This window comes from Chelonoidis abingdonii, chromosome 8 (genome assembly GCF_003597395.2).
Source record: "Chelonoidis abingdonii isolate Lonesome George chromosome 8, CheloAbing_2.0, whole genome shotgun sequence".
NCBI classification, from domain to species: Eukaryota; Metazoa; Chordata; order Testudines; family Testudinidae; genus Chelonoidis; species Chelonoidis abingdonii.
Window position 1 is genome coordinate 87,106,092 of NC_133776.1, and position 26,866 is coordinate 87,132,957.

The window sequence follows — 26,866 nt, forward strand, 5'->3', positions numbered from 1 at the left end:
CTTGATCCAATCTGTATTATCTGGTACCAAACTTATGTCTTTTTAGTATTTTATAAGTAATACAAACTGAGATTTAACTTGACCATCCAGCCTCAGCTACCTTTGCATATGTTAAATGGTTTACCTGACTTGGTTTCAAAATGAATGTTAAAGGTATTCTAAAACACTGAACTACACTTAACAAGCTCTTGTGTTTTAGGGTTTCTTGGTGGGGATTCAGAGGAGAACTTGTAACCTTTTAATCCTTGTAATGTGAAGTAAGAATACTGTCTAGAGCAATGAAACATTATGGATTCATTTAGAATTCAGCCAGACACCTAGCTACTGGTTTCTGGCTACTTATGCTCTCTGGCTCAAAAAACAACAAAAAAAAAGACTGCTTTAGTTATGCAAGCAAAGTTAGACGGGACATCCCCAGGTGTCTGGTAAAGGTGTCTGATATAATTTGAAGTGTATAGGGAAAACCAATATCTGGAGAAGAACATGAAGGATTATATATCAAGGAAAACATGTGGGATAAGTACTGTACGTAATAAATATTACTGTCTAGACTGAAACAAAATCCTGCTGGAAGCAGGATGGGGAAAGCAGAACTTTCAGGGCTTTCTTGTGGAAGAGGGCTCCTTTACAGAGCTGGGTAAGCAATTTTTGCCCTGTGCTTTTTAATTGCACTGTGTGTGCCATGTATTGTCATTAATGTGTGTCATAAGGAAGGGGAAAGGAGAAAAAGGACGCATCTTGTAATCTCATCAAATCTGGCAGCATTTGCAATCATATGTAACATCAGGCGCAGTGAGCCTCTCTTGTGCCCATAGCATCACTCACCGTCACGGGGGCAACATGAGCTTTCAGCCTATACAAACCATCCCTTTCATCACTTTCCATCCTGAGAATGTCTCCGAGAAGACTTGACACTATTTCTGCCGGGCACTGGCCATCCAGGGACAACTACACTGGCAAAAATCAGTGTTCACTAAAATCCACCTAACTTTCCTCTTGTAAACAGCTGATTCCCATGCTGGCCACGAACATGGCTACTAGGCTGTGTCCCGATGCCAACACCCTGAGACCTTTCAAAATGTCAGACTGGACAAAACCTGGAGAAACCAAGCCCATAGGCCAATATGGTGCTTATTGACATAAGTGTAGAACAGCTAATTCCTCAGCCAATGAGACAAGAGTTCAGACAACTAAACCTGGGAATTATTTATTTCATACTAGGATGGTGCTGAATATCTCACTGTTATGAAGAATTGTGCAAGGTGATGTCCACATTTTTTGTTTGTTTTTTTTCTCCATCTTATGAAACCAGTCCAAGAATTTGGTTGCAAAGCATGTTTTCGGAAAGCAGTATAATCCAGAACTGCTAGATTGATGGCTTTCTGTTTTGCCTAACTAGGACTGCATTTAGAGCCAGTGTCTGATCTAGGAAAGTCTGACCTGTTACATAGCTTTCAGTCCTTTTATGTAGGAGTCGGGTCCTCAGCTGATATAAATCACATTTTATCCATTGATTTAATTGGGAGCTGTGCAAATTTACACCAGTTGAGGATCCAACTTAAAGTTGCTCAGATTTGAAGACCTGAGACTCATTAGAAGATGCACAGAATTTCTCTCTGCATTTGCATGCATTGCAGATACATTTTGGGTTGTTCTCGAAGTTTTAAGATTTGAGTGCTCCAGAAGAGATGAGGCATCCAAATTTTCTGCATGCCATTTTCATCTTCAAAGATTCTGCTATTATTTCACTGCACTGATTTAAATATGTGCCATAATGTATTCAATTCATTAATTACCCAGGGTCAGACGGTGAACCTCTTTATTCCTGTTAGTGAGAAATTATTCACAGAGTCCCACTGATTTCACTGCTTGCATGATAAGTGTTCACCAGGCTGAATAAGGGCTCCACCATCCATCCAGTCCCCAAAGTGTGTAGTGTCCAAGATGATACTTGCTTTTTGACAGAGCCATACCCTTCCGAAACCCCATAGAAACAGCATTTCAGAAGAGAAGACATTGGATGAGAGACAGTCAGAAAATGGTCTGTTTTAATGTGGGAAAATGTTGACTTTTTGTCCAAAAATTAAAAGTTGAAATAGTCTTCCAAAACCCAAGAATTGTCGGCCCAAAACTTCCAGTTCCAAAGAGAACATATTGATTTGAAAATTGTGTCCTGATGACTCAAGGGAGTTGTAGTTTGGATTCCTCATGCCCCTATTCTCTTCCCTAGGCTGGCTACATCTCCCATGATATACAAAGGTCTCCCATGCTTGCTGAGGTGCAGTGGTTTATCATGAGAGGCCCTGGCCATGGTGCATCTGAGAGATGTATTCTGACTGGGGAACCTGACCGATAGAGGAGAATGGGGGCATGAGGCACCAGAACTACAACTCCTATGAGGCACTATTTCCACATCAAAATCTTTTTTGGTTTTGGCTAGAAGTTTTCAGCTGTTCAGTTTTTCAACAAAAAGTCTAAATTTTGGGGTGTAAAACAATCACTTTCCGTGAAAAATATAATTTTGTCAAAAACCCAATTTTCCATCAAAAAACTTCCGTGGAAATTTTTTGACCAACTCTACTTTGGAGGGATTGCAGTTCACTAGGTCATGGTTGAATCTCCTTTCTTGATTGAAGGATATTGGGATGGATACCTGGCAGGTCACTGCTGTGGATAGGTGGTGGTCTGAAAATTAGTTAAGAAGGTTCTAATGGAGGAATAGCTAGCACACTAAGAGTATCATCTTTACATGTCAGTCTACTAGAAACACAACAAAAATTGTAATAGATATACTAGAAAATTTTCTTCCTCTGAAGGAAGAAGACAGAACTAAAGGCTACAGCAAGTCAGTACTTTACTCCTCATAAAGGCAGCCTTTATCTAAAATGAATACTTGAACTATCACAATATTTCACAGTAATGATCCAAATTACTGTGGCCTAAAATAATATAAGTAGCACAGTGCTTCGGGCCAGGGGTCTAGAATACAGTATCTTTCTAGAAGGGGGCTGGAGGCTAGAGAATCTTATTGGTCTTTTTCCAGGTATACATGGCAGCTGGTTCTCAGGACCATAACTACCTCATTGTTTATTGGTGAGGTTCAATGGGAGGTCAGCCTTTCAGAAAATCAGCTGTAATCTTTCCAGCAAATGTCAGCACTCTTGATGAGAACTGCACCACAGCTCTCAGGATCAGGACAAAAATGGTGCCAGACAAAAAAAACCACACCACATTTCACAGCATCTTTTTTCCCCCCAAACACTGATTTAGAAACCTCCCCTGCCCCACCAAAATGTGTGTTGTGGAGCCTGTGTGGTGCTCAGGCTGGTGGGCCTTATGCAGCTGTAGTCATTGTTAGCCTCAAAAATAAAAACAAAAAAAGATTTATATCAAAATGTTCATGACGCATTTAGCTGTGCAAAGTGATTTATATGAGGCAAAAAAAGTGTTGCTTAATCTCCAAATAATGCAGGCTCCTAAAGTGCAGTGCCGGACGTATGATCAACAACCCATAAAACTGGTATGCTCTTCTTCTCCTTGGATTAGCTTGCATACTTACAGATGGGTTTTTGTTTTTAAGAGTAGTGCTCTTGTTATGGATGGGGGCGAGAGGGGCCAGGGTGAAGGGAGGATAGAAACTGGCCAGTGTATAAACAGCAGAATGAGAACTAGATCCTGGTCTTGCACTGGAGAAACACCACTGATTTCAGTAGTTACTTCCTGATTTACACAGGGGTAAATGAGATTATGGCTGGGTCCTAAATCCCGAATGAAAGTCCATCGGCACACACTAACCTTTCCTGTAACTCACTAGTCATTTTACATTCTCAAGGCAATTACAAGCTAATAGCAAGACCTATTGCATGTGATTATTAAGACTTCTCTTTCTTCATTCCATAGGCATGGCAGCCAGGCTGCATACTGTACAAAAAGCCATCTCAGACCTAACATTTTAAAAAGCTTTTTGTGACTGTTTGAGCATCTGGCACAGTAGAACTGATTTTTTTTTTTTTAATTAAATGTCATTGCCTTGACACCCAGCCCAAAATGGAGGAGGACTTGTAAATGTGCCAGCACAGCTGGGAGCTATTATGGGACAGACCGTCTCCCCTACCTCTCAAAACACAGACAGCCTAGCAACTGTGTTCTCCCCCTGCCTCCTTTTTGATGTTGTTGCTTCTTAACCAGTGGGTAAGCTATAGCCGAGGGTGAACTTTCCCATCTGCACTCAACAGCAGGAAGGAGGAATTACCACAGCTGCCACGCCACCTCAGTGCCCATTGAAGTAGACCCTGTGTGAAGAGGGGCCTGGAGGAGAGCATGATGCAGATCTGTGCTGAGTATTGTCACTGAGACCTCTCCTGCCTTATGGAAAATGAACTGCCTGAGACAGGTACTGCATACACTATTCAGATCTCATGGACCCAGGATAGGCCACAGATCCCAGCTGTCTTATGAGCAGACAAAAATGTCTCACTTTTAGATCTTTGAGGCTGAGATTTCCAAAGGATGCTTAGGGAGTTGCACACCCAAACCCTACTGGAATTTAGTGGCAGTTGGGCACCTGCCTTCCTTTGAAAATCCCAGCTTCAGTCACTGCACTTGCTTTTACTTTTTTCCCCTCCCTGAATCACTCTCTCTTATCCATCCCCACTCACTCTACCACCCTCTTGTCAGCCCCAAGATCGCCAGCTCTGAAGCACTTCCTCACAGATCAGGTCCTGCCCCAGACTCAGGTCTCTGTAGCCTCTCAGAATGCTTTACAGTGTAGTTTCGATGGCACTGCCGCAAACATTGTAGTGAACTTAAGCTTGGCAGAATTCAGTTTTTGAACATTTTGATGGATAATATTGACATCTGTTCTTAAGCCTTTTTATCAATTATCTATTTAAATGTTTGCAGTTGTGGGATATGGTGATGTCAGAATGGGGGGAGTCAGACAATTATTTTTAATGATAGGAGATGATGAGATTCAAAAAGTTAACACTTTATAACCTTAAAACATAAATTGTCACTATCACATGTCAGAATAGACATACTAAATATCCTAAAATCAAACTCTTAAGTTTTCAAGCAGAATTTTTCTGTGAAGCCAAAGTCATAATGTTACTTTTATGGCTGCTGGTAATGTTTAGACCAAGGCACATTTTTACAGATAAAAGGGGCCATTTACTTAAGCTAAGCTCCTCTAAAGTCCATTACTTCTAGTAGTGTGAACCCCCCGTACCACTACCAGAGGATAACAGATTGTCTCCTCTACCTGCCCATTCACAATTAATTACACATGTTGCAAACAACCCTCTAGACTGGAATTAGTCTCCCAATAGTGTCTAATTCTCTATTGTGATTTTTTTCCACAAGTAATATCAGTCCTTCATCGTCTTTGAAGAATCCCGTTACAGAGAGATATACAAACCATTTGATGACTCGGAGTGAAACTAGTAAATCTCTGACCTTTTTTACCAATTGTATCTTGGGTTTTGAAAAATCTGGGATTTCTCAAGAAATGTTTTCCTTGGGGGAAAAAGAAACCCAATCCACATACAAAATCCAACTCCCCCTCCACTCAAACTCTTTTCCAGCACCCTGTGAAGTCCCAGCCTACAGTATGTCAATCCCAACCAGAAGAAAACCTATAATATATACCAGCTTAAATTGTAGTTTGTCTTGTGTGTCAGGTCCAGGAATGAGCTCTACCATACTGACCTGCTCAGTATTCTGTGAACTTGCTTACTAGCCAGTTCATTTATTATCGTCACCATTTCACAGCTCGCCAGTTTTCAGAAAGTGCCATTCCAATTAAAATAGGACAAAGGGGTTCAGTGAGCCACTTTCTTTCTCACAGTATCAGTGTGCAAGTGACATTAAATTACAGATATATCACTCAGCTATAAGAATAGGAAATGGCACAAGCAGAATCCAATTACCTGAATAAAAGTCTTGTATGAAAATAGGGACAACATCATTTTCAGTGGACTCTCAAGCAGCTATAACCTCTTGCCTGCTTTTCAGACTCCATGCAGACTCTATACAGTTGGTAATTAGAATTCTACACATAATGCAGATATGTGTAACTGAAGAACACCAGGGAGAATTGAGTTTTCTAAGGCAGAATTCTCTGAACATATAAGCAAACTACCCAAACATTTTCTCCCTGTATTATTTACTACAATGAGGTTACAAATTGACTGAGAAGAACAATAAAGGGACAAACAAAGCATCATATATGGAAGAGGGTTTCCTGCCAATATTTTGGCCCAGATTCTGCTCACCTGCACCAGTTTTATACCAGTGTATTTCCACTGATTTCAGTGGATTTGCACCTAAATAACAGTTATGGGATCAGAAGAGGCCCCTAAGAACAGCATTATCAAAAGCCTGATGATCATGATAGTTGCAGTGTAGATCTCTGACTCTCTTAAAGGAGATCTGGATTAGATGGAGCAATGATTTCCTACACTATCAATTCCTCCTGATACACTGCAAAAACAATGGGAAAAAAAGGAAACACTATATCACTACAAAAGGTTTTCTTTTCTCCTGCTGATAGCCCACCTTAGCTGATTATTCTGATTAACTGAAAACACCCATTTTTCATGTCCTCTGTGTATATATATCTTCCTACTGTAATTTCCACTGCATGCATCCGATGAAGTGGGTTTTAGCCCATGAAAGCTTATGCTCAAATAAATTTGTTAGTCTCTAAGGTGCCACAGGTACTCCTGTTCTTTTTGCTGATGAAGGCTAACATGGCTACCACTCTGAAACATAGGCGTTATTTGTTTGCCTCATCTAAATCCAGATACTAGGTCGTGGGTGCTATTCCAATGTCTGTAATTAATAATAAGAAAAATATACATCGCCTCATTTGCTTTTGCTTAGTGTTTAGCTTCAAATATTCCAAACATGCTAAATATTTTAGTAGGTAAAAATGCGTCAAGCAGGCTCTTAAAAAAACGAGGAAGAAAAACGGAGGCAGTGCCGATCATCTCTTCAGCCCAGTGTTTACTTTGGGTCATAGTGGTCAGTTCCCTCTAATCATATCCATATGCTTGGCATTTTGACACAAGCTGCTTTGGGAGTCTACATAAGACACTTGACAAATGTCCATATAACTATCCCGTCAATAGTTTAATAAGGCTATTTTTGGCAAGGAGAACAAATAAGATTAATTTCCTGTTTGGACATGTCAAATATGGGTGTGCTTAATTTCTTTCAACAATATATTTTTTTGGCTTCCTAAAGAGACAACAACAAAAATTTTTGGACTATTTTGTTCCTGAGAACAAATCCACCCCATGTTAATTATGCCAATGACAACATTTCAACAGGAAAAACAAACTAGAAAATATTACTGACCTGGTTACTTAGAAGTCCAGCAAAAGACAATCTAGAGATTTATCCTCGTTGGGTTTGGAGTGTTTACCACCATTGCGAAGAAAAGGCCAGGTGGTCTAAATTGTAGCAAGAAGCTGAAGTTCCTGCCCTCAGTTACTGTGCTAAAGCTCCTGTACATTCTGGCTAAACATAATGAATCTGTCAGTCGTGCAGGTAAGTAATCTGTGCATAGCTGACACCAGCAATACCAGATTTTCCATGTACTTTCTCTCGTAACTTACATTATTCAAAGTTTCTTGTAAATTTTTTAGTACATTAAGTCTACTTGTAAGAATTACTGACAGAAGAATAATAAAGCACTGAATAGTGATCAGCTGCCTGTGTCTCCCAATACTCAACAGTTCTCCCAAGAAATGCTGTTAAATGAATAAAATAGTATTGGGATAAAAATAAAAACCAAGCCCAATGTCCTTTCTTTAAAAAAAGAATCCATCCCTCCATCGCTGCTCCATCTCCCGCACCTGCTCCATCTCCCGCACTCATCCCTCCACCTCTGCCCCTGTCGTGCCGCCATCCCTCTCTGCCCCCCACTTCTCTTGCTGTCTCTAGAATGTAGTTCAGACGGTACTGAAGTGTGAATTTCAGGTTACCAAGCACACAAAACTTGCAAGGTGCTACTAGCTGTGTTATCGCTGGGAACGTGGGGCTGGAGTTGCATAGACCCCAATTACTGAGCATCGCATGTCAATGCGATATGATTTCAGAAGAGCTACTTTCCTGAGGAGTGCGAGATGAGTGGTCAGTAATGCTAACAAAGCCAACACTCTCAAAAAGCTGTGTTCTTTCAGCCCCCGTGCTTGTTGAATACTTGTAGCTGCATGCTTAGAGCCACAGGGCTAAATCCTCAAAGGCTTTTAGGTGAATTTCATTGGCAGTTAGGTGTCTAAATAACTTTGGAAAACCTTTGGGGGAGGCAAATTAAAGCCAATCTGGACAACAAGGCTCACGTTTTCACCTCTGGAGGTCCCCGATTCAAACCCTGATGTATCAGCCATGATAAAAGCCATGACAGAAGCAGTAGGATGATAGCATTCCAGTGTGAGGGGCAATCCTTTCTTGCCACTTCTTCTTTTGACCCCTTCGCTCTGCCCAAGCCTACCTCTCCCTTCTTTTTTCTCCCAACCTTGTCTTTGCAGCAAGTTCCCTGCTCTTGGGTGTTTAGTGATCACTAACTTCTCACTCGTGTCTTTCCTCAAAATGCGTTGTCAGATGTTACTCTCCATCATTCTGTACATCCATTCATACTGTATGAAGAGCTAGAAACTCAGGCAAAAATGTTCAAATGTGATGTCTAAATTAGGCAATTAAATCCATATGTAGGCACCTAACTGTATGTCCTGACATTCAGAGAGGCAGGGTATTTGTGCTGCTTTTTAACTTCAGGGAGAGCTGCAGATGCTCATCACTTATTAAAATCAAGCCACTTGTTTAGGTGAATGGAACTGGGAAGTGGATTCACATGGCACAGGAGCCCTCTCACGCTGACCCTTTTGCAAGTCTCATCCCTACCTATGGATTTCAGTGCCTAACTTTAAGCTTCCAAGTTTGAACATAAAAAAAGACCCTTAAATGCTGCAGACTGGTTGGGGCCATCAGAGAAGTGTTGCTGTGGTGTGTGATTAAGAATTCCTCTATCCAACTCTTGGCTGTAATTACAATGTATATGTCACTGCTGAAAAGGTTCCTATGTATAAGGCACAGCTTCCACAAGCAGCCATGGTGCAACTGATGCCTGTTAATACTTATGCTCCGCTGCTGGAGGGTTCTGTGGAACCATGGAGAACTAGAATTGTCCCTCTCCAGCCTGCTCCTGCAATTTCAGTGCAGCTCAGGGGTAGTTTACATGGGAGACTCTGGAAAGTTTAAGGTGAATCAATGAAAGGTGTGAAGTTAATGCACATAATATAAAGCACATTGAACCCTCCTGTGGATGCTCACATTCAGGACTAAAATGGCCTTAGTGTATGGTAGCTTAATCCTCCATACTGCAGCAAACTTGAGCCATTTTACTCATCCACATGGGGGTCTAATGTGCATTAACATCACACCTTTCTTTGATTCACCTTAGCTTTCCTGAATGTCTCTGTGTAGACCAACCCTTAGTCCTGTCGGTTCCATTTCTAACTCCCCACTGGGCTCTTAAATATTTTTGCTCCCAAGTGTACCAGTAACTTCTCTTTTGTTCTGTAAGGAGCTCTGTGAAGACCCACACCTATTTGTGAATGGAATCAGCGCCCATGACTTGCACCAAGGGAAGCTGGGGAACTGCTGGTTTGTGGCAGCTTGCTCCTGCTTGGCTCTTCGGGAGAATCTCTGGCAAAAGGTATGTGACCCAATATGCTTGGTGCTTGACATAAAGCCTGTCCCCAAAGGAGAACTGAGTGCCCTGAGCCGAGGTGTCCTGCAGTGGGGTGAGACAGCTGTCAGTACAAAACCTGCGCATTTTCCTTCCTGTCCGTGATAATTTAGCATAACCAATGATCCACACCTCTTCTCCCTTCCCTTCAGGAAGAATATACGGCTGGGGAGTAGCAGGCATTTGAGGTCCAAATTTTCATAGTTGCTCATTTTTATATGGCATCCCTCTCACCAGTTGCTGCTCCCATGGCTTGTTGTTACGTGTCTTGCCCAGAGGACAAGAAAGCAACTCTCTACTGAGCTGACGCCCCCAGACCCTCATTGGTATCAGGCAGAACCAGGAGGCACCTGCACTGTGATGCATGCTTCTATCAGTCACTGCAAATATCACCCCTGTGCCATGTAGCCTCCCTCAGGATAGGTTTTCATTCTCTGCATAAATTGCACAAAAGGGGACTTCAGATACTTTGGTACCAAATTCACTACTGGTGTAGGTGGGTGCAATTCTACTGATTTCAGCTTAAGATCTTCAGAGGCTGACTGGGCTGCCAGAGCAGTGCCCTTTGTGGTATCTGCCAAGGAACCAGCTCAAGTCACCCCCTGATTAGGTCTCACTTGTGTTTGGTGAACTGTGCTTCTCTTCATTTCTCAGGTGATTCCGAACTTTAAGGAACAAGAATGGGATTCAAAGAGACCCCAGAAATATGCTGGGATTTTTCACTTCCAGTTCTGGTGTTTTGGACAGTGGACTGACGTGGTCATAGATGACAGATTGCCAACAATTAATGGGGAGCTGATCTACTGCCATTCCAACGTGGAGAATGAATTCTGGAGCGCACTGCTGGAGAAAGCTTATGCAAAGTATGAATTCGCTCATTGTCCTTTTAAGTGATTTCAGCTACACATAAAAATTCACCCTATCATTTCAGGTGCTACTGATTTCCTCTCTCATCCCTATCATATTTCCCCACCATGTTACTTCCCAATTGCAAGTCCTCTTGGAGAATATATAACTTTGAGACTGCCTCCAGGACCCTTCGTTAATCCACTACCAGGAGCAGAGCTGGTCAGAATCAGACTTTTCATTATTGTAAAACATTTTAAACTTTTTAAAAAATCATCCCAATTTTAGACAAAAAGTCAACATTTCATTTCATTTATTTATTGCAAAAGAAAATTCTGAAAACAAAAATCATTTCAGTCAGTCAAAACCTTTCATTTTAATAAATTCAAAGTGTTTCATTTAGATCTTTTTACATTTTTTTTTTTTTTTTTACATTTTGAAATGAAAAGTTGCTTTGAAATGAAGAATCAAAACTTTTTATTCTGAAAATATGAAAATTGGATGTGGCAGCATTTAAAAAAATCCACATTGTTTGTTGAAATTGGTACAATTTGGGGAAAAAATCAAAACAGCATTTTCACACATTAAACTGTTGTGACAAAAAAAATTCTGACCAGCTCTAGCCAGGAGGTGCTCCTAAGGCAGTGATCCCCTTCCTATGCGTCTTACAAAAAGCACATTTCCTCTTCATTACATCTAATTCTAGCAATTCAGAGAGCAGGATTCTTAGGGATGCTCTCAAGTCTATTGCATAGCAATGTAACAAAGGTTTCTTCCCAGTTCCCTGCTGTTCCGACACACTCGTGATCCTTTTTCTGTATGGTCTCAAGTATTACACAGAAATAATCCCATTTGGCTTGGTTTTAACAGCCATAAGGTGGGTCAATTTGTTCCGTCTTACCTCTAGGCTGGCTGAGTCTTATGAAGCCCTGGATGGAGGCACTGCCGCAGAGGCAATTGTCGATTTCACTGGAGCAGTGGCAGAATCCATAGACCTGGTAAAGGGCAAATATTGTGAGAATATTTCTGAGCAAATGAAGCTGTTTGAAGATTTGCTGAAAGTACATAAAAGAGGCGGATTAATCAGCTGTTCCATCACGGTATGTGTGCAGATTTTGATATACAATGATTTATTCTGATGAGTTTTCTTGCCTGGAAAAACGATTTTAGCATAAATATGTTCAGCATATCCTTAATTTGGATTTTGAGAACGTTGTTTTTAGGAAGCTAATGACTTGGCAAGAACAATTCCCTAAGACACCAGCTATAATTCAGGAAACCACAGTCACGTGCCCCGCCATTGACCTTAACATGGATGTAAAGTTCTCTCCTTTCTGAATGGAGAGAGGTACCCAATTTTTAACTTGAGCAGAGATGAACAAATTTAGAATATCCTGACTTCCAACTGAGGCGGCTGGCACCATGTCCTCTTACGACATTTAACTTCTTGCTGAAACCTGTTTACAAAATCACTTTTCCAAGCACTGAGCTGCCAGTTCTTCTTCCTGATGGTGGTGACGGGGCCATCTTTGTGTCAATGTAGTACCGGAGCTGAGTGGAAGTGGTGAGCTCATCCAGCCATTCAGAGCAGGAACATGGACCTCATGTTTTTCACTAAAGCTTCTGGTCAGATAAAAATACTGTGACTTCTTGCTGGCTAAGACTGTCCTATACATATTTACAAAGCACCCAAAGTGGGCTAGATGCTTTACAAGACAGCAAAGAGACATGCTCTCTGCCCCAAGAAGTTACCAGCAGGGTTGTGAAAAGTGCTGGTCACTGGCCTACCTCTGCTCCCCCAGAGCCCATGCTAAAGCTCCCACTGACTTCAGTGGAAGCAGGGTTAGGCCAATGCTGAAAGCCATTGAAAATCCCACCTTAAATGAAGATGACATCACAAGTGAAGAGAAAACAAACTGATCCTCATGCATTTTAGGATTTTCTGTGAATTTATTTTAAAATTATTTAGAAACTGTGTTTATTTATTTTCTGGACAGGAGCCCTGGGGATAAAAGGGAGCAGGGATTATTCCATAAGATCAAACAGGGCAGCATTAAGGTTCTATGAAGCTCCTGGCTGCACTGCCCTCTCCTTTCAGTTCTAGCGACCTATAAATGTCAAGGCTAATCTCTGTGGGCTTAGTCAAGTCACTTTAACCTCTTGGTTTCATTTCCCTCTTTGTAAAATGGAAATTATACCACTTACCTCTCCCGTAGAAGTACTGTGGTGATTAACTGGTTAGTACTTATAGTCTGCAATATGAGTTCCCAACTATCTGCTTCGTTTGGAAATTGTTCCTTGAAAATATGAATGTACAAACATTGGCACGTGAATGCCGATCCCAGAACAATCAGTTATGCGCCACTTCTGCAGCAGAAAGTTGGTGGTAACTGAAAGATTCTCCCATGACTGCAAAGCAAGTCAACTAAGTGTGTAGATCCCCCACCAAGAATCATCGCTCCAACTACGACTGGACATCCACTGCTTTAAGGCACTGCCTCTTTTCACCAAGAAGGAAGAACTTGGTGCATGGGAGATGGACTACCAGCCTACAGAATAGAGCATGATATAGTTTGGGAGCCGCACCCTCCCATTCTCCAACTCCCATGAGGCACTGCAGCTGCACTTCCGAATCCAAATATTTGGGGAGTTGATTTTTTTTTTTTTTTTTGACAAAAACTCAAAATTAAAAAAAAAATTCTGACAAGCTCTATCACTAACTTCCCCCAAAGCCTCAGGCATGCATCCTGCTTGATAATGTGATGGCAATGGACAGAAATACCAGGGAGGTGATTTAAATTATCACTAAAAAATGCTGAGGCTGTTTATTTAATAACAAGAGCTTGGGAAAAAGGTAAAAGTTTAGCTGGTTGGAATAAAATTAAGCACTTGCTAGTACTTTCTATTCTCCCCTGGAGTTATATTTCTGCCCTTTGAATTAATCAAATAAAATACAAATGCTTCTCAACATTGTTATGCAGGCACTATATTTATTGATTTATCATGGTATATAAAACTGCCTCACTAGCATTTTACCTCTCGGCTCCGATAAGTGTGTTATACGCACCACAGGGCTTGCTAACAGCAGAATATTTAATACTTAAGTGGCTTACATCCCAATTTAGAAATGACCCGACATACTTCTTTGTTTACAGGACATCCCAGGGCTTGTACGTTTGGCAGTTCAAACAGAAGGCAATTTACATTTCTTATTTAAAAGGGGGAAAAAAAACTTTTAAATAGAAAGTGAAAAAGCCAGGTGTCATCCTGCTGAAAAGAAGAATGCAGTTGCTAATGGAGATTCTTCTGGCTCTACAGTTTAACAAGCAGGAATGGTTATAGACTCCTTTGCTGTCATGAAAGCTTGTGCTCTTATTTGTGAGGAGTACAAATGAAAGAGAGTGTCAGATTGGTGGGGGCGGGGGGAGAAAGCCCTGGGAAATGTCAGTGGCTCTCAATATAACATAAGAACTAATTCTTTGTGAGCTGTTGTCGCTGAAATACACTGTGAATCTTGGCATTAGTCCTAGAATTTCAAGCTCATCAGTCAGACCTGATCTGATAGTTATAGGTGGTGAGAAGTTGCTCTGTTGCTTCTTTTTTTACTAATTTTATGTACCAAGCTGCTCAAATCTTCCAGCTGATTTGAAATGGGTAAGAATGTCTGGCATGGTCACACATCACTGTCAGTGCTGTAGTCCATCCCTCTCCTCCCACCAGAACAAAGCCTTGTATCGTCAGTGAGATTTGATTTTGGTTCCATGCAGAGAACTGAGAAATGCAATGAGCCAAACCCTAGCAACTCATTTCTGCTGCTCCAGTGGGAATGTTGGCTGTGTAGAGAGTATGGGCCTGGTCCTGTAGGCCTTACATTGTGAAAGAAAAACAATATAAGGCCCTGATCCAAAACCCATTTATTAAATGGGAATCTTTTTTCCATGGGCTTCAGTGGGCTTTGAATCAGCCCCCTCTGCACAAAACAGATTGAAATCCAAGTGCAGGAGAAACATTTGTCAAACATTCTTAGATCAGTAGCTGATCAGGCCAGGCAGTACACCAGGGTAACACACTACCAACCTGTGACATCTGGCGACCTGGGTTCAAATCTGATTTAAGGTCCCCAGAGGAAACTCATCTGATAACATCAGCATACACAAGAGAGCAGGGCTGGCTTTAGGCCTATTCCACCAATTCCCCCGAATTGGGCCCCGCGCCTAATAGGGCCCCACACCCAGTGAGAATCCCTTCCTTGGCTAGAGGCGCCTTTTTAATTTTTACTCACCTGGTGGCACTCCGGGTCTTTGGCGGCGAGTCCTTTGCTCGCTCTGGGTCTTCGGCGGCACTTCGGCGGCGAGTCCTTTGCTCGCTCTGGGTCTTCGGCGGCACTTCGGTGGCAGCTCCTTCAGTGCCGCCGAAGACCTGGAGCGAGTGAAGGACCTGCTGCCGAAGTGCCGTCGAAGACTCTGAGCACCGCCCAGTGAGTACAAGCCCCACGTGTTTTTTTTACATTTTTTTTTTTTTTTTTAGTGATCCTGCTGGGGCCCCATCAAAACTGTTCAAATTGGGCCCCACGCTTCCTAAAGCCGGCCCTGCAAGAGAGGCGCAGACTGTCACACAGCAGTAGTCGGCACACAGGGGCCAGCATAATCACTAGAACTGGGATTAGGGAGTGAGAGCCAGAGTCAGAGTCAGACCAGGTTCAGAGTCCAGCTAGTTACTAGGCAAGAGTCAGGGTCTGGCTGGAGTTAGAGACTGGAGACCAATAAGCAAGCTGAGGTCTGGCATCACAGTAAGCCAGAAACCTGCCTGGTTGCCCAGACAGCTTCCTGGGCCACCCTCCAGGGTTAAATAGTGAGCATGGGCTAATCAGAAGACCACAGGGTGCTGTCTCTCTGGATTCTTTGGGCAGTACGTGCTGCGGTGCCTAATCTCCACAGTACTCCCTGAATTTCACTTTGTATGGCCTCCTGGTGGTGATGTGAGAACATCAGCTGCCCCAACTTCCCCAGATCAGGGTTCTAGTCCCCTGCATCCTTAGGCTGCCTGACACCGGACTAGAGGGATGTTGGCTTTGATCCATTATGGCAATTCCTCTGTTACTATACTCCTACAAGGAAACCCACAGTTGTATGTAAAAAAAATAAAACTCTTGACTGTGTATGGCTAGGTGCCCTTATTGATTTTGAAGTTCATATTAGTTCTTTGTGGGACTTTTTTGTGTACTGCAGACCTCATCCCCCAGTGACACCGAGGTGGAGACAGAGATGGGTCTGATCATAGGCCATGCCTACTCGGTGACAGCAATTCAGAAGGTGCGCCTCGGAGAAAGGCTCCTGTTCTCTTTTAAGTCAGAAAAGCTCTTCATGATCAGAATGAGGAATCCATGGGGAAAGAAGGAGTGGAACGGTGCATGGAGTGACCAGTACGTGCTGTGGGCTTCTGTGTCACAATAATTCAGCTGTCATTTGTGGCTGCTGGAAGTTAGATGTGTGATTAAATGCTAAGAAACACATTGTTGTTTGCAGTGTTTGTCCCAAGATACAAGAGACAAGGTAAGTCATTTTTGAGCTTCCTTCTCCACAGAGCTCTTTGTTGGGTCTGGGGCTTGGAAGCTTGTCCCTTCCACCAACAGAAGCTGGTCCAATAAAAGAGACACCCAATTGTGTCTCTATGAAATGCAATGTCATTCCACCAGGCAAGAGCCTCATTGACGTTGACATCTCTTCCCAAGCATAGCAGCCTACTAACAAATGGGATGCCAGATCCTGCTGCAATGAGGGAGATGTGGCTTACTTTACATTCTGGACTGCAGCATGCCTCTTGCAGCATTCTTTTGGCAAGTGGCATGGTCTGTGGTTAAAGTCTAAAGATGATGAATCAAGGACAGGAGGTCCATTCTCAACTGCGTCACAGACCCCCTGCATGATCCTGGCAAGCCACAGAGCCTTTCTGTGGCTCACTTTCCTATCTGAAAAATGTTCCCTCTTAGGCTATCTTGAGGTAATGATGAAATGTGCCGTCAAAGTGCAAATTGTATTATTTCTGAAATGACTTTGTAATGGGTCATCACATGGGTCATGGGTTCTGCAGAGACCCTTCCAGTGAATTAAGGAGGAGCAGAGTGACTGGTTCTGCTGGGTTTGTTCCATGACCCGAGGCCTTAAACATTACAATAAATAAATAATACATTACGTTTCAATTGGCCATTTCTAGGGCATTTAATCAATGTTTTTAACACTTAATAATATGATGCTCCTTAAGGACAGTGTATCAACTTCCCTGTCTTTCCTCTTTTATCTGACAAAGTGACTGTTACTTTCAGTCGGTGCTTAATCCCAGTTTAAACAAAGTGCTGAGCTGGCCAGATGCAAAGAGAAACAAGTTGTCTTGATTTATACTAGAGACAGAGGGCCAGATTCTGAAGTGCGCTCTCAGCCCTTTCTCTGGCAAAACTCCCATTAACTTTGGTAGAGTTTGGCATGAGCAAGATCTGTGGATCTGGCCCACTGAAAAATCCACATCCTTGAGCGACTCATAGACTTTAAGGTCTGAAGGAACCAATATGATCATCTAGTCTGACCTCCTGCACAAAGCAGGCCACAGAATCCTACCCATCCACTTCCAATACACACTTCTAACCTATGTCTGAGTTACTGAAGTCTTCAAATTGTGCTTTGAAGACCTCAAGCTGCAGAGAATCCACCAGCAAGTGACCCATGCCCCACGCTGCAGAGGAAGGCGAAAAACCTCCAGGGCCTCTGCCAATCTGCCCCGGAGGAAAATTCCTTCCGACCCCAAATATGGCGATCAGCTAAACCCTGAGCATGTGGCAAGACTCACCAGCCAGCACTCAGGAAAGAATTCTCTGCAGTAACTCAGATCCCATCCCATCTAACATCCCATCACAGACCACTGGACATACTTACCTGCTGATAATCAAGATCAATTGCCAAAATTAAGCTATCCCATCATACCATCCCTTCCATAAACTTATCAAGCTTAGTCTTAAAGCCAGATATGTCTTTTGCCCCCACTACTCCCCTTGGAAGGCTGTTCCAGAACTTCACTCCTCTAATGGTTAGAAACCTTCATCTAATTTCAAGTCTAAACTTCCTAGTGTCCAGTTTATACCCATTTGTTCTTGTGTCTACATTGGTACTAAGCTTAAATAATTCCTCTCCCTCCCCTAATATTAATCCCTCTGATATATTTTATAAAGAGCAAGCATATCCCCCCTCAACCTTCTTTTGGTTAGGCTAAACAAGCCAAGCTCTTTGAGTCTCCTTTCATAAGGACAGGTTTTCCATTCCTCGGATCATCCTAGTAGCCCATCTCTGAACCTGTTCCAGTTTGAATTCATCCTTCTTAAACATGGGAGACCAGAACTGCACACAGTATTCCAGATGAGGTCTCACCAGTGCCTTATATAACGGTACTAACACCTCCTTATCTTTGCTGGAAATACCTCGCCTGATGCATCCTAAAACTGCATTAGCTTTTTTAACGGCCATATCACATTGGCGGCTCATAGTCATCCTAGGGGTGATCAACCAATACTCCAGAGGTCCTTCTCCTCCTCTGTTTGCTTCCAACTGATGTGTCCCCAATTTATAACTAAAATTCTTATTATTAATCCCTAAATAGCAGACCTTGCACTTTTCACTATTAAATTTCATCCTATATTACTATTACTCCAGTTTACAAGGTCATCCAGATCTTCCTGTATGATATCCTGGTCCTTCTCTGTGTTAGCAATACCCCCCAGCTTTGTGTCATCCGCAAACTTTATTAGCACATTCCCACTTTTTGTGCTTAGTTATACTGGTATATACGTAGTTATACCGAGCTTAACGCCTTATGTAGGCCATGCTATGTCAGAGGGAGAGTGTCTCCCGCTGACATAACTGTCACCTCTCACAGAGGTGGAGTTAAGCCGACAGGAGAGCTCTGTACTGTTGGCTTAGAGTGTCTTCACCAGATGTGCTACAGCAGCACCACTGCATTGGTGCAGCTGTGCTGATGTCAATTTGTAGTGCAGACTTGTCCTTAGGGCTTGTCCACATGAATAATTAGACTGCGGCAAGATGGGATGTTATCAGATTTGCCCATTACTTTGGGATAGGCTCATTTATTCAGGTTACTTTTCTGGGGAAGGGGATTCTGTAATTCTATCAATGTACTGCTTGTATCACTTGTGTGTTCATATGGAGCTCTACTTCTCCCTTTCTGCAAGTCCCATCCCAATGGAGCTATCCTGCAGGACCTAGGTTCCCTAGGGCTGGGTTTCTCCAGCTCCAAAACCAGATGAGCAGACACCCACGCACACATACATTAACAGAGCAAGTCTGAGTGGACTGGGTCAATCAGCACTGTCAAGCTGACCCCTTATATGTCCCTGGACTCACTGGGCTGGACGAAGCAGCACTTTCAAGCTGACTTTCCTTATATGCCCCTGGGCTCCATGGACTGGGTCAAGCAGCACTTTCAAGCTGTTACCCTTATGTGTCCCAGATTCAGCAAGTCCCTATCCCCACCTTCACAACACAATTGTACTGGCAGTAACCTACTTGATGAGCAAACCCCACAGTATTCTGGGCACTGCAGGGATCTTTAACTTAGGTAAAAGAAACGTTGCTGCAAAGTGAATAGGGGAAGCTAAAAACACAAAAGAGTAAGGTTCAGCCAGAGAGAGAGAAGCAACCAGCTTAACCATACAAGTTATTTATTGAATACTGGTGATAACTACACAAAGAGAACTAAACCAACATAACGTACATTATTAAAGGTCAATACCTAAGGTAGAAAGGAAAAATGAAAAGAGAGAGAAAAGGGGGTCTCACCACTCCCTGAAGCTTGGACTGGTCGGGGTTCCCAGATGATGCTGGTAGCGAGGGTCCTGAGGGCAGGAGGCAGGCAGAGTCCCCAGCACGATCAGTCAGGAGAGTATGGAGTCCTAGTGGAGCTGATGCAGAGTTTGGATCTGAGCATCAGAACCCTAACTGGAGGGTGAGTAGGGATTTTTGTAGAGAAATACAATTGTTCAAGGGGAGAACATAGATTTGTTTATAGGTAAGCTGATGACTCAAGGGTTTTTTTTTAGCCTAGACAAAAGGAGCTGATCACTCTTGGCTATGGGTGGTGTTTTCTTCCAGGGAGCTCACAATGCAACTAGGCTGCTTCAGCTATTTGGATATCAATTAAGGATTCATTACTAGAATTGGTCTGATAATTGCTGAGCTGGGTGTGTGCAGACCTAGGTTCATTAGCATCTGGAGCAGAGATTCCCATGATGCAGTGCTTCCCTGCTTTTTCTAGTCCCAGAATTCAGTGCGGTTCTCTGGTTCTCCATTCTGTATGCAAATTGAGATGTCTTCCTGTCCCATCTTTTCATGCAGATGAGGCTAGGGAGTCGTCTCTGCTTTCCATTCTGTATGCTAATGGAGATGTTCTTAATCTTGTCACCCTTGTCAGGCGGGGGTCTAGGTGTGTCCGTCTCCCAACGCCCTCCACTGCTCTCTGCAAGTTCTTTTCTCTGATGGGTTTTGGTTTAAGCAGAGGCTGAGGGGTGGGGGTGGGGGGAGCCTTTCATGAGTCAGGCTGGATACTGCACCCTGGTTCCCCAAGAACACAGAGGTGTCTGGTATCAATGTGAATCTATCCCACACCAACCTGCACGATCTAGCTGTTCGGCACCTTGCTGATGCACAGTAACGGTTCGCCAATCTGCTTTGATCTAGGCCTGGTTCAAAGAGGACGGGGCATTAACAGTTTGTTACAGCACTTTCATCTAGGGTGACCAGAGAGCAAGTGTGAAAAATTGGGACAGGGGATGGGGGGTAATAAGAGCCTATATAAGAAAAAGACCCAAAAATCGGGACTGTCCCTATAAAATTGGGACATCTGGTCACCCTACTTTCATCTAGCCCTCTTCGAAATAGGACTAAATCAAAGTGCACTAGCAGACTGTTAATGTACATCAGCAGAGTGCACACAAACAGTGAGATGGCGGCAGGCTAATGTGGGGCTGGTCACACCCCAGCTTGCCACGAACTAAATGTTTGTGTAGCCACCCCTTAGATAATGCCTTCCCATCCAAGTGAAGAGCATGATAAACAGCTCAGGAGGAAATTCAGGCTGTGTTTCCAGAGCAGCTCATGTACATTTTGAGGGTCCTTGGGGAATAAAGCCATTCTCATGTGGAAATTTCATGCAGATCTGACCTTCCAAGCAACGGCTCAGCTATACTGAGGGAGAGGCTGTCAAGGGAAGTAAATCAAGTGCTGCTTTAAATGTGTTTAGCGTTTTGTCTTTAACCATGTATCAGTGCTGATTTAAAAAATGCCTCTGTGTGAGGCAACAAAACTTCCATATACATGATCCACCTCATCAGTGCTCAGACAATATTTTAATTTGAGGGGACAATAAAAGGAATTTTTTTTTTCCAAGTGAGAAGATTTAATTTCACATACTAAACCACTTTTTACTTCCAGGTCCGAAGAATGGAAGAAAGTGAGTGACTCAGAGCGTAAGAGCTTGGGACTCACTGTTCAAAATGATGGCGAGTTCTGGTGAGTAAAAATGTCTGTTGATTGGGAAACCTCTACTGGAGTTGGCTAAATTCAATAGTTGTTATTCGTCCTGGTGTTGTATCTCCCTCAAGTATAATTTCTATGAATGCATGAGAATCTGTGATTGTTCTGCAGCTACTGACATTAGATATTAGCTACTGGTGTTTCTTCAGATTCTCAGGGAGTGGGAATGGAAAACTTGTGAAAGGAATAATGGAACAAAATACTTAGGCCTGAATGAGTAGTTACATTTCAGGCACCTCAAAGCCATAATCCTTCAATATTTAGGAAAATTCCCTTATTCCTAAGTTGATTTGTTCATGGCACGCTATCAAATGGCAGGCACTCTCCAAAGCTGCATCTAAAACTGTATCTGCCTGGTACAGTATTTACCTAACGGATTTCCAATTCACCCATCACTGTAGTAGTGAGGTACCTGTAAATAAGGGCGTAATTAACTAATTTTGATCCTAGTCATTGTTTCCCAGGCTTGGGGCGCTGTATTCCAGGCAGAATCTCTGGAACTTTGATGAGTCAGCTGGGAGGGGTCACTATCAAAAGACATTCTCCTATCCCAAGGGTCAGTGTGTCACTGCATACTCTTAGCTTTGTCAGAACTGGGAATAAGGGGTTAAATGCAGAGTTTGATTCTAGGCCTCTTCTATGTCAGGAGAGACCCTAGTCCATGATTACTAGACTGACCCTACTGGATTTTAGTCTTCCGGACCATCTGCAACTATGTCAGGTGACACAACTACAGCAATGCTTCCTGGTTAAAACACTCTTTTATAGATGAGACTTAAATGGGTTTTAACTGCATCACATGCCATACACCATTTAGGGACAGTGTTAAACTGTATTTAAATCCTGAGTACACTCCAGGAGGGACCCACATTGTAACCATGTATTGAGACCAACAGGTTATAACAAGGTCACCTGAAATGGTTGCTTCCGTGTTATAGATAGAACCTTTGTAGCCAGTACAGAGATGGCATTCTCCCAACACCAGACATACAGTGCCAGTTCCAGCCCTGTGGTTATAACCGTGTTCTTAGGATCAGATGGGTTACGGTCAAAGATGAGTGATGCCTCAACTTGAGCTTTAGAAGGTGCCATACAGTGTCATGTCCAGTCAGATGGGCATTTGATGATCCTTTTTTATGCAGAGCTTGAGGCTTTTTTTACAAATCATGCCTTGCTTATGTCCCTGGCTCAGGATGACATTTGATGACTGGGTGTCAGAACTTCACCGATGTTGACGTCTGTCGTATTGTGAACACTTCGTACTTTCAGCATCCACAAAACTTGGGAAGAAAATGGTGCGTGGGGCATGGACCAAGCATTCAGAACCACTGAAAAACCGTCCTCCGGAGGATGTTTCGATTACAGAGCCACCTTCTTACAGAATCCGCCCAGGTTTGGAGTTCATTTACACTGAATCGAGAAGACAATACTTGGTGTCAATGTGTCACTCTTGAACAGGAAGCCTGTGCAGTTTTCCATTTAAAAAACCACCTGGGAGCATATTGTTTCATAGATTCCAAAACCAGAAAGGACTGTGATCACCTAGTCCTGTCTTCCCATAGAATGCAGGCCATGAACTTCCCCCAAATAATAAATTCCTAGTCAGAGCAGAACTTTTAGACAAACATCTCACGCAGGTTTAAACATTGTCAGAGATTGTCACAGTATAAAAGACTCCATCTATGTTTCAATGACCTATGTAATACCTTGCAGAGTATATAAATATTTATTTAAAACTCATTTTTAGCTATATTGAGCCTGGCCCACATGGTCAAGGCAGGAGGAGGTATCCCTCATGGATGATAAATAAAGGGAGTGAGGATGTCAGGATGGCCGAGTGGTCTACCAGGCGGCCAGACTCAAGGCTTAAAGTGCCTTCCTCTCTCTGAGGGCTGGGTGTTCTGGTCTCTGAATGGAGGAGTGGGTTCAAATCCCATTTCTAGACACACAGGCAGGGAGATATAGCAGAGCCCAGTACACGTGGTAGTTGAGGCTCAGTGGTTTGAGCATTGGCCTGCTAAACCCAGGGTTGTGAGTTCAATCCTTGAGGGTGCCATTTAGGGAACTGGGGTAAAAAACTGTCTGGGGATTGGCCCTGCTTTGAGCAAGGGGTTGGACTAGATGACGTCTTGAGGTCCCTTCCAACACTGATATTCTATGAATTCTATGAACCTATTGCCCTGAATCCATGTCCATTCTCTCAACACCTAAAGGAACATTGGTCAAATTTTATGCTGGCACTAATCCATTTTATTAATAGCATTAACTCTGTAGAGTTGACTCTCCCATTGCCACTCACAAGCCTCTCTTTTTCTTGTTCTAGCTGATTGCTCTCAAGCTATCAAAATTAGCTTGTTCCTCGCTCTTCCCCGTGTCATACATTGCCAGCACAGCGCATGCAGAGTCAGATGCAAAACTTCCATTATTGTCAGTGGGAGCTGGGCTCTCAGTGCTCCATGTATTACTTTGAAAATTGACCTCTCTGTTGTAGTTTTTTTGCAGCGCTCCCCATACTTTCAATTGCAGAGACTGTTTTTGTGCCTCCTTGTCTACATTTAAATGGCTGGTTTCTGTCAGCATTCCTTCTATTTTCTTAGCAGGGCATCAGAGAGCTGCAATCTTCATTGCTCAGACTAGGAATCATCTGTAACTCTCTGTTTGTCCTTGCCATTAGGTGCCTAGCAGGGAAGAATGGCTTCTCTTCTCTCTCTTCCACTAACAGTCTCCCTTGAAAAGGATCAGAGCTCGTGTGAATTTATTCAGTTCACACAGGGGGCAGTTCCTCTTTCTGATCCTGGATATTTTCTTAGTGTTTGTGTAGGTCTACTTTTTAAGTGTTCAGCTACTAAAAAGAAGAGTTCCCAATGTAAGAAGAATGTTATAGATCACATGCAGTGAAAAGAGCTCCTCTTATTACATCTTGTCTCTAGACTGATACACTCAAAGATTGACAATAGCATTCCTGTGAACCCTTTACCTTTACTTAAGGACAAATTAAATTACCTTGTTCCTGTGCCACATACTACAACAGTCTAGAGACCATTTCTGTCCCTTACCCATCTGAGGGAATAGTTGAATTCCCTTGACGGGCTCCTCTGAAGCAAATATTCTCACAGAGGGATTATGAGATATCCACTTCCCTTGCAAAATAAGAGAATTTAAGCATTTTGATAGTCTACTATCAGCACATGCCTAGGGCTAATTTCTCTTATTGGTTACTTTACTGGCTACTAGGAGAACAAAATTGGAGCCAGAACAGCGGCTCTCACTATTTATCGCTCCTCAGGTAGAGATTCTTGAGCCCCCTCAGTCCTGACTAGAAACAGGTAAATTGGAAAGAAATAATATGCCGCGTGCCTGGGAGGACAGCTTTCCTTTTGCCTCCTCTGCAAGAGATTGACATTGCCTCAAAGTTAAAATGATACTGCCCTAAAGCATGAGGGTAAAGAGGAGAAAGAAGGGAAGATGCCTCATTCTACAGGGCAGAGTGACTCGGAGGAATCTGAAATCACCAGAAGGTAGATTAGATGACAACAGCAGAGGCAATCCCAATGTCCACACTCGAGGAGAACTAGTGAGGAAAACTTTTCAGCAGCATCGAATAGGAGAAAACTAAACATACCACAGATTACATTGCCCTCAATACTGGTCACAGTGTTCCTGCATTCTCTTTAAAACATGAAGCAAGATCAATGTGCTGCACAGTCGGGCCGCATTGCAATTTGATGCTGTTTTTCATTTGCTTCATAATCTGTTGGGGAGTGGGGGAGATCCAGTCTTCCTAATCTCAACATAAATAGCACCTTTTCTTTCCCTTGACAATTTCCTACAACTTAGATTTGCCCCTTAGTGGCAACAATGTGGAACAAACAGGGAACTTAAAGGAGTCTGTGAAGGGGGAAAGAATTTGGTGTTTGACCTCGTTTTCTTCTTCGTGGTATAAAAATACTCTTCGGGTCTTCTTTAGTACACTAGAAATTCTGGTCTTGTCTACCGTATTTCCTCTGAAAGACACTGAATCACTGGTGAACTAGTAGAATAGTGATACCATCATTAAAAAACAAGTGAAGCATGATTCATTCAGAAGAGGAAATGCTATTTATACAAGTTGTACAAATATTTTGATGTTTGTTTTGGTCTTGTTGAAACCTATTAAATTAAAATCCCTTAAACACGGTTGGGATAAAATATCTCTTAGTTAAAAATGCAAACCACCCTCTCAGTCAAGTTCTCTGAGTCTTCCAAATATTTTCAGCAAAACTAGGAATGACCAAAACGGATATTTCTGAAGTAACTGGGGATCTGGGGGTGTGGAACAAAGAACCCTTTTCATGCTTTCGTTATACATCATCAAATAGAACCCATTTGTCATTTTCATGTCACCGGTAAGGAAAATCTCTGGAGTACACAGGCCCTACTTGGAGATCCATGTAGAAAAAAAGGAAATGCACAGTCCAGAGTTATCTTCTTACCTCTTTATATTTTTTAAGATTTTTTTTCTATTGTTTTCAGAGCACATCTGCTGTCATGCCGCTTCAATAGCTACTTGGAGACATTCTCTTTTATCATGCACTGAATGAATCACTGACTTCAATATCTCTGATACTATTAGTTTCAAAATCCCTACAATTGTAACTAATTTCCAGCTACAACTTATCGAGAATTGATCCTGGATGCAGAACCATCATTCCAGGGGCAAACCCAGTTCTGGGTACCTCTGCAATATGCCGTTGTGTACAGTATTGCAGAGATGTTGTCCTTAACAGCTGGTTCTCTGTTCTATGTCTCCCCCTTGCTAGTATGTCTTCGACGTCAAGAAGGCTGAGGACAAAGTGCTGATTTCACTACAGCAACAGGATCAGCGCATTTACAAGAAAGATGGGAAAGGGGACAACTTCCCTATTGGCTTTGAAATATTCAAGGTAGGCCACCATCTTCATGTGGGTTCAGAATCGATCTGATTTTAGGAAGCCTGCACCTGACTGCAGCTTCATCTCGACAATGGGTGTTTGGCAGGTCGATGTATAGTTCACAGAGGATCTCTAACTGTCCCCGAGATCTCTCAACAAGATTCTTGCACAGTTACTGCAAATATATAAACAGATACCATGGCCATCACTGGGACCCTTCAGTTTCAAAGCTCAAACCCCGGCCTGTTGAGCTAAAAGAGTAGCAGGATGTGGCAAGCCACATGTGGGAGACATGATTGTGTCCGCTCAGCCTCCTCCTGACAGCCTCTACTATTGCACTTATAATGATTGTATAAAACAGTTCTCACAACACTAGAGTTGATGGGGGAGAGCGGAAATTGCAGAACATTTTGAAGTATCTTTCATTCCTCAGGTTTTGAAATGAAACAACTATTTTAGTTTGTTACAAAAAGTTGTCTAAAATGTTCATGTTTGAAATGTGAAGGTTTTTTGGGGGTGGCTGATTTTCATAGAATATCAGGGTTGGAAGGGACCTCAGGAGGTCATCTAGTCCAAACCCCTGCTCAAGGCAGGACCAATCCCCAACTAAATCATCCCAGCCAAGGCTTTGTTAAGCCTGACCTTAAAAACCTCTAAGGACATTCCACCACCTCCCTAGGTAACATATTCCAGTGCTTCGCCACACTCCTAGTGAAAAAGTTTTTCCTAATATCCAACCTAAACCTCCCCCACTGCAACTTGAG

The 26,866-nt window shown here is 42.7% G+C and overlaps 1 protein-coding gene across 1 annotated transcript in view; it reads left to right on the forward strand.

The window, feature by feature from the left end:
• Window positions 1–26,866, forward strand: part of CAPN6 (calpain 6) — an 85,288-nt gene that overhangs the window by 36,364 nt on the left and 22,058 nt on the right. Inside the window, 11 exon segments of the mRNA XM_075068814.1 lie at window positions 9,590–9,721; window positions 10,409–10,617; window positions 11,508–11,700; window positions 15,829–16,022; window positions 21,091–21,168; window positions 22,385–22,403; window positions 22,405–22,455; window positions 22,457–22,482; window positions 22,484–22,532; window positions 22,535–22,591; window positions 25,992–26,114. Of these exon segments, the coding sequence (XP_074924915.1) occupies window positions 9,590–9,721; window positions 10,409–10,617; window positions 11,508–11,700; window positions 15,829–16,022; window positions 21,091–21,168; window positions 22,385–22,403; window positions 22,405–22,455; window positions 22,457–22,482; window positions 22,484–22,532; window positions 22,535–22,591; window positions 25,992–26,114 (1,131 nt within the window).